The 9377-nt window shown below is 23.5% G+C and overlaps 1 protein-coding gene across 1 annotated transcript in view; it reads right to left on the bottom strand.

Annotated features, from left to right (window-relative positions):
* The window catches only part of LOC129613133 (putative protein kinase C delta type homolog), a 55421-nt gene extending 48782 nt beyond the window's left edge, over window positions 1-6639 (bottom strand). The window contains exons 1-5 of the mRNA XM_055527082.1: window positions 6261-6639; window positions 5981-6141; window positions 5776-5891; window positions 3985-4070; window positions 3671-3800 (exon numbers count right to left, since the gene is read on the bottom strand). Of these exons, the coding sequence (XP_055383057.1) occupies window positions 3671-3800; window positions 3985-4070; window positions 5776-5891; window positions 5981-6141; window positions 6261-6563 (796 nt within the window). The 5' untranslated portion in view covers window positions 6564-6639. The remainder of the gene's footprint in view (window positions 1-3670; window positions 3801-3984; window positions 4071-5775; window positions 5892-5980; window positions 6142-6260) is intronic.
* Between the last annotated feature and the right edge of the window lie 2738 nt (window positions 6640-9377).

The raw sequence follows: 9377 nt of genomic DNA on the forward strand, positions 1-9377 counted from the left end.
ATTGCACATTTATAGATGTACATATATATATATGTATATAAAATTGTATATGTATATTATGTCGCCGGCAATTGTATATCAAAAAATTTAACAAAATCTCACTGTTCGCACTGCGAGGGAGGAAATTTTCAAATAAATTGTCCAACTATCTGCAATATTACAGATTTATTCTTTTTGACATTTATGATCGGTATAATCTGACAAATTATTATGAATAAAGTTACACTCTATAGTAACGCTACAAAAAAAAAGTCTTAGCTCCTACTTGAAATCTAAAAGAAACTAATATAGATTTGATTATCAACAACTTATTTGTGCAAATATTGATTTTAGATAAAATTTTGACATTTGCTTTCATTCGATTTCAAATTTTTTTAACGTAGTCTTAGAGCAAATTTCTGGCATATTCTGCTACAACTCATTTGTATCGCTAAAATTCGTTATTTAAAAATTTGTCTTGTTAATTTAAAATAAAAAGTGCTTAAGTTCCATATTGCAGTAATACGATTTTTTAAATACAATTTAAATCGAGAATAAATTGCTGAATGAGGAAGCATAAAATATTATGGAACATATAATCACTTATACAAAATGCTAAAATACAACTTGTCGGCAACATGAAAATATAAACACCATACTGCCATATGAATAAACAAATGTATAATCCTATTGTAGATAAAATCTTTTGATGTTAATTACATTTAATTTATTTATTTAAAATATTTTTGTACATAATAAACCAAAATTAAAATCAGAAAGTAAAATTTCGAAAAAAATAAAAGATTATTATAAAAAAAGAAATTTGCCAACAAAAATTTTTGCCAACATTTTTATACATTTAGTTTATTTAAAATTCAAAATGTTATTATACAAAATTTAAAATCATCTTCTATATAAAAATATTTTAAACATTTTATGAAGTAGAATATTTTATTTTTGCATATAAAATGAAAATTTTAAATTTACATAAATGTAAATTATTATATTTAATTAGTGAATTATATTTTACATATTAGGTATACAATAATTTTTATTTTTAAAAAATAATTAATAATTTTTTTTTAAAAATAAAAATTTTAATATATGAAAAACATATTTTTGACAGTAACAATAAAAAAGATGTAATGTGACGGAACTAGTAAATTTAGTTTTACATGGTCATCCATAATTTCTCTAAAATTACTTTGAAATCAAAAATAAATTATTTAAATTTAATTACAATTGAAAGCATTTATGCAATTTAATTTTGAAATCAAAACGTTTTGCAATTATCGGTTTTCATTTATAATCTCTAATATTTATAAGGATGACATCTATTGTCACTTATAATAAATGTCATTTTGGCTCTTATAATCTTAAAAAATAATAAAGATATAAAACTGACATTATAAGTACGTCATTCGAGTTTAAAGAAATTATTAAATTAAATTCAAAGCATTTAAAAATTCTAAAGTGATATATAAATTAAATGCATATATGTATATTACGCTTTCTATACTGAAGTTATATATAGATAATACATACTCGTAGTTCACATTCGTGTTCAAGTGAACGCAAGACGACGGTAATTTCATTTCCGCAATATATTATTTTACACTTTTGTAAACATACGTCAGTAATATTGCGTTTATATATATATTTTTTATATATATGTATTTGTTCACATATTAAATAAATTTACTAAAAATTTAAAGTAACAACATGTGGTTGAGAGGCTTTTTAAAATATTTAAAATATTTCCTTTGAATTTTTGTAGAATAAATTTGCCAAAATATATCATTTAGAAATAATTATGACATCCATTAGGAATATATTTAAGATATTTTTTGTATACAAAATTTTTAGTTCTTTCATTTTCTAACAATCATCTTATATTATTTGGTGGATCCACTGTTTATTACTAGCATATAAAATTAGATAGTGGAAATCGAATAGAATCGAATATCGAATCAACGAGAAGTGACTAAACCTAAAAAAGACAATACGCGGAATGCGGTTGTCAAAAAAAAAAAAAATTTGTTTAATGTCTTTAAATTTACACTTTAATTTTCTCTTGGTAACCGCAAATCGGACCGCAACTGAAAAATTAATTTTTTTGCCAATGATATATCTATAATGATAAAAGCACAATTTACCGCAGCTGCAATGTAGTTATTTAAAGCAGTGATTACTATGAGGGAGCACTATAATTATTTATAACAGGAAGGACTATAAGGGAGCACTATAATTATTTACAACAGGGAGGTGCCGCTACGACTTCTAATTCATATTTATTGTAAAGCATTTAATTTAAATTAAGTGTCTAAAAAAATTAATAATTTCCTAATTTTTATGTTAATAATCAAAAAAACCATATTTTAAAGTTTAATAGCTCTTAGTGACTTAATTCGACCAAATAGGTGCCCCGATAATATTTAAATTGTTATAAAGAAGCCCTAACTGAGATCTTTGTAATCGCAAATTTAATGAAAATTAGCATAAAAACTTGCAAAAATATGTTCATAAATATTATCTTAATTATGGGACCATCCTAAAAATGCTTTTATCAAAAAAATTTAATTTAAACCAAAATAAGAAAAACTGAAAATAAAATTTTTGTTTTGAAAAGTCATCCGCAAATAATAAATATTTTTCATTTTATTAGCAACCATTAGTGGATTGGTTTCCTTTATTATATTTTGCTTCCTTCTGAATTTTTAATTTTCTGTTTCTTTTTTTGTGATTTTATTTTTTATACTTTTCTTTGTCAGTTCTGTCCATTTTTTCAATTTCGAAAGTTTTAAAATTCTCATTAAACTTTTCTATTTTCCACTGACATTCTATATACTCATGCACACACAACGTTAAATTTTTGTATTATATTTTCTAAAATAAATTTTTCTTATTTAATTGAAAATAACACCACGTAATTTTTCATATCTGCCAACAGATGGCGCACAAAACGTTAAAAATAAATTAAATTTTAAATTTACTGGTGTTTAAAAATTTTGTTACTGGTGTTTAAAAATAAATTAAAAACTATATGAGAATATTTTGAAAATACTAATATTAAACTAGTATTTCTCAATGTCCTTAATATCTTGAAAATAAATAATCTTTTAAATACTATTAAAAGTAAGTTATAGTAATCTATTTTTGTTATACAATGCCGCCATTTAGACATTAAAGCCAAATTATCATGAAAATGTTGTACACTTGAAACTTTTCACTTAAAACTTTAAACAAATCTTAAACAAATATCGTTTTCAAATTTGAATTATCAAAAAATTTTTAAATAAATCATGTACCTAAGTACATTTTTATTGCAAATGACATTAAACTACAAAGGTATACGAAAGAATGTTGCAATCATGGCAGCACTGTTTAATAACAATGTTATAAAAGTGTAAAATATTATGTGTCTATATTTATATGCCCGTTTAGATAATGCGCATTCAATTTAAAATAAAAATTTTCAACACCCAAACAAAATCAGACGCCATAATCAATTGCAAACAATTTTCAACAAAATAATTTCTATATAATTAAGATATAAAAATATTTATAAATAAGAAACTTTCATTTGTGTACTACCAAAAAAAATTTTAATTTTAAGGGAATAATTTTTTTTTTTTATTTAATATTATTTTTATGCATAATTTGGAACAAAATAAAAAGTAAAGGGTCTTACCTTCACATTTCACACCTTGTTTAAAAAATCCATAAAGCATAGAACCACAATGATCACAAAAGGTAGGTCCCATAAATGTATATGGTTTAAAACGATGCGGTACGTCCACTTTAAATCTTTCTCGTAAATACTAAAAGGAAAATAAATAAATTAAATTAATAAAACTAAACCAGAAACCAAATTTTTTCTCTTCACTTATCTTATATTTTATTCAATTATTTTACAAATTAATTTATTTTTCAATATTAATTATTTTTTAAAACAAATTTCGTTGCATATAATATGTAAGTATACAAAAAAAAAAGTTCACTTACTATTGTGCTTGCTGAATTAAAACTAGAACCAGAACATTTTCCTAATAATTTATCATGGCATTTTTTGTGTGCTGCCGTTTGGCATGCTATAAAATAAAAATTTATATTAAAAAGCTTTAATACCTTTAAAATAAATTTATAAAAAAAAAAACAAAATAATAATAAAAATAATAAATAAAAAATTATAAAAAGGAAAAGAACAATAAAAATTTTGAAAATATTTTTCTTTAAAATTTTTATAAATATACAAAATGCATAGAATTTTGTAAATAATTCAAACATCTATGTATAAAGGTATGTGGTCATGTGCATTTTAGAAAAAAAAATTCATCAAAAATTATTATTGTGATGGAATGATTAATACAATAAAATAATTTGGTATTCGTCAATTCAGATACACATGTATAAAATTAAATTATAAACAGAAAGTCGAGAAAAATTGCACACTGTAAAAAATTGCTAATTGCAAATCGAAAAATTGCTTATTGTTTGCTTTAGAGAATTTAACTCGATTCGAATTTTGCACTCTATTTGATTATATTTGATTAGATTTGCAGCAAAATCACGAAAAATTGTTGATCTCTTATATTAATATATTTAGTATACAATTACTTGTAATGTGAAGGAAATTCACCTTGTGGTACCTCCACATTTTACCTGTTAAAATAAAATATTCATCATAATTAAACATATTTCATAATCCTTTAATTATTGGAGCAATTTAAAACAAAAATTTTGTTACAGTGTATATAAAGTAATTAAAAAAATTAATTTTAATTAATTGCAGAGTTTTTCGTTTATTCACCGGGTATTAAAATAAGATACATAAAAGGTAAGACCATAAAAATTTTAAAACAAATCGGAATTTTTTCAAAATTTAATTTTTAATAAAATCTTATAATTTATGGTCACTGAAAAAAGCTGGATTAAAAATGGGGTAAAAAATTAAATCAGAAATCTATAAAACCTTTTTATTTTTTTTTGGTCAGAAGGTCAAAATGCTTCACTTGAATCAGAACCGCTCCCTTTACTTTTAAAAATTATAATTCGTGAACCGTAATGCAAAATTCGACTTCATGTATAAATTTTTCACATTAATTCGTGAAACGAAAACTTATCAATTATGTACAGGTCGAACCTAAATAAAATTCAAATATTTGTACTGATATACTAAAGCAATTCTTATATTCAACCATTCATTAATGCCTTAACTATGCACCCATTCATAGATTTCACAGGAACATTATGATGTAACTTGTACTTCATATATAAGAAAGATAAACTCCTTTTGAACTCCTTTGAAGAACAGTCTTTTATTTTCATTTTTATAACAGTTTATTTTAAGTATTATAGGATTAATTTTAAGCTATTAGAATTATTGCAATGCAGTGGAATGCTTTGAGTTTAATGTACTAATATCAGTGCATGTGCTGTGTGATCATAATGTACAAGTGTTAGGTGAACTGAGAAAATTCTTATATGAATGAATGAAATTTTATCCAAAATTTATTGAATTTTTCAAAATTTTATATTCAGTTCTTTGTTTTTTTATTGAATATTTATTGCATATTTTGCCCTAAAGGTTATACATATAAATAAAATCTAATAATTCCACCTACATACATACATAATCAAAATTTCCTAAGGGAATTTCATTAAATCAAATTTGTAAATAATTTACACATTTAAAATCAATAGATTTTTTATAATAAAATATTAAAAATATTCAAAAATTTTTGAAAAAAATAATAATAAATTATAAAAACAAAAAAGAGAAAAAAACGTACTCACTTATGCATTGATATCCTTGTTTACCAAAACCCCATAAAAATAAATTACAAAATGCACAAAATGTTGGTTGACGAAAAAATTTTGCTACAAATTTATGCCCATTAAATTCATGTATCCTAAAAAATAAAAGATATAAAATTAAATAAGTTAAGCTTTCTTCATTATATAGCCATAATAGTATAATTGAGTTTTTATAAAAATTTACTTTTGATGTTTTACGGCATCACGACGACTTCGTATCGTTCTGGGACCTGTTCTTTTTACACTATGTTCTGTTAAATTTTTTAAATTACTTGAACCAGATCCACCACCTTTATAACCATTCTGTCTGCTATTACTACTACTAATTAATGGTGGATATCTTGACTAAAATCAGGAAGAAAAAAAATAAAAAGAAATTCAACATTAATAAAAATTTTGCGAATTCAATTTAAAATTTTTGATAAAAAATATAAGATAAAATTAAAATTATATTTTAATTATACCTCATAATAATATGTTCGACCTGGTCGGGATCTTTGTGATGATCCTGAACTTGATTGTCCAGATGATGATGCACTATTAGCCCATTTACGGCCATGTGCACCAGTGAACATCATCTTCTTAATTGAATTAAAAATGGAAATGTATTTTGTATTTTGATATTTAATTAAATTTTCACTATTTTTAAATCTATTCCTGCTTCTTATTCTTCTATTAAAATTAATTTTAACTAATATTATCTTGAATTTTGATATTTCATTGTTATTTGTATAGAATTGTTTAAAATTGATGATTCCATTTTCCATAAAATTTTCAAAATTTTTTTAATATACTTAATTTAAATTCCTTTTTAAATAAATTGTATGTATTTTATAATTTATCCCACATACATACTACATAAGTATAAATTATATTAATTGCAATTTGTGTATATTCTAATATAATTTATAAGATCTAAAACGAGAAAAAATAATAAAAAAATTAATTTAATTTTATATTTTAAAATTTATGTAGTATTAAATAGTAATTGTTTGTATATTTAATAATGTAATTAAAAATTATTTGAACATGGTGACTTCCTTCGATTGTGAAAAAATTATTTTTTTTTTAAATTCTTATAATGTAAACAAACTGTCATAAATATTTCTAGATGGCAACCAAAATGTAGTAGATTTTAATTTACTTTATAATTGTTTGTGCAGGATTTGACTTATTGAATATAAAATAGAACTGGCGTACTGAATTGTAGATGTCGTAATTAATTACATTCTTATCTGCCGATTAGCTGAAATTGAATTAATAGAAGCTTGTCAAGTAAGCGTTGCATGTTCAGCTTTTAGTAAGTATATACATTTCTCTATAATTCACAAAGAACGCTGTATTAAATGAAGATATTAAAAATTACGTCATACCAAAATTAATTCAAAAAACTTTGTTGTTTCTTATATTTCAATTAATTTTTAGGTAAATAAAAGCAAACTGCTACCTTTTTCAAAATCTCGTAAAAATAACTTATTTGAAATTCGAATTCAATTAATAAATTGTTAAAATAACTCAAAATTTTTCTTAAAATTCTAGAATCTCTGGAACACGGCTTGATAACAGTAATAGAAAATGTGAAAGTTTAGAGTGACAACACAATTACAATATGGTTACCATATATATTTATAACTTTGACAATTTAAAAAATGAAGCCCAATTGACAGCAGCGCAACTGGTTGCTTCCTGAAATAAATTCTTTGAATTTTACAAAATTTTCAATGGCATCCTATAATGTGCATACATGACTCAATAATGGTTATACATTGCATACAAAGTACATATATACTCGTATATATAGAGATGCTACACACATTTTGAATTTATGATTTTATATACTTTTTTTTTCCAAAAATATTCTAAAATAAAAATGTATTTAATTTTCAATAATAAATAAGTTAATAGGTATGCAATTTTTATTGAAATCTTGTTTGAAATTAATTGATTTTTTTTTTTTTGAATAGAATTCACAATAAAAATGGAGGCCATCTGGAATAATGAAATTGAGTTGAATTTTTATAATTTTATGCTTAAATATTTTAAGTACTTAAAAAGCTCTTTAGATTAAATGGATTTTAACTAGATATTTTTATTATTTAAGTGATATTAAACTCTTAAAGGTTTTTTTTATTTCAAATGTTATTGAAATTTTAAAATTGATTGTTTTTTTTTGCTAATCTACATTCAATTTCACAAATGTTTGAAATAAAAAAAAATTTTGAATTATTGCGCTTTAAAATTTTATTGATTATATTAGAATCATTTGATATTTCAAATAATATAAAAAAAATTAAGGAGTAGTGAAAGAAAACACGCATTTTAAATATATTTAATAACGATCCTTTACTTGGGTAGATTTTTTAAGGTGAACCAAGTGGAGTAGGAATATGCCCCTGGGCCACCGCATCCATTCCCCCCACTCCTATCTATTATATCATAACTTCATGTATGAAGCCGGAGATATCCTCAAGAGAGTTGGACAGCAGTTCCCGAACGCTTAGCAAACCAATCGCGACGCCAGAAAGCCAGTACCGGTGGTTCGGAAAGGATGTGCACCGCCCCCACAAAATCTGCACAAGGGGGAGCCCGATTTCTCCAGCCTATGGCTTTACTTGGGTGCGATTGCTTGTGATTGAGCATAAATATTTTATTTGGTACATATTAGTCAAGGGCAAAAAAGTGGAGTTCAAGTTTAAATTTTGTTTTTTCAAATCACAACTAAGTAATCAATGTTAGCATATGTCGCAATTTTATGTCGAAATTTGATTAATGACATATTGATAATGACATTAATCAAAATTTGACAAACAATCAGTTAACATTTTGACAGAAAATCATTTACAAAGTCCGAATCTTTAATAAAATTAAGAAATTAAAAATTGCTTGTAACTCGAGAGTAATATTTTGAAAATACTTTGGGGTTCAAATAATAAGAAATTTCAAATTTCAACAAATCAACTAAATTTATTTTCTTTTTATTAAATTTTTTTTAAGAAAGACAATGCATTTCAATCTAATAATGAAAATTTCAGTTCCAAAAGTAAGCGGTGAAAGAAGTTCATTATTAATATTTTACGTTTTCTTTATAAGAAATCAAAAAAAAATTTTGTTATTTTGGACAATTTTTGTTAAAATTTTGAATTATGTTGTCCATCATAATCGTTTCCTCTCTACCAAAGTACACTCATATTATTTGTTGCCAGATTTTTAACTTGAGTCTATATACTTGAGTTATCAACGAAACAAAATTTTTACAAATTAAAATATAAAATAATTTTTATAAAAAAAAATTTAATAAACACCTCTAATATTCATCACAATTATAGGATATACAATATATTACTTAATTTGTAGATATGCAAATTTTGAAAATTAAAGTTTGATATATCGGTGAAGTGCAAAGATGTACTAAGTGACAAATTTTTCGTATCTAACTCAATATAATTAGTCTCTTCTTATTCCCCATTGTCATTCCCAATACTTATATTTTTATAAAGGGTTTTTATTATTAAGTCAACATCAAGTCAACATCAATGTCCCAAACGCCCCAGCAAGGAGAGTGTTCGATTTCAGACCCGAAG

This window comes from Condylostylus longicornis, unplaced genomic scaffold (genome assembly GCF_029603195.1).
Source record: "Condylostylus longicornis isolate FDR11 unplaced genomic scaffold, ASM2960319v2 ptg000081l, whole genome shotgun sequence".
Lineage (NCBI taxonomy): Eukaryota > Metazoa > Arthropoda > Insecta > Diptera > Dolichopodidae > Condylostylus > Condylostylus longicornis.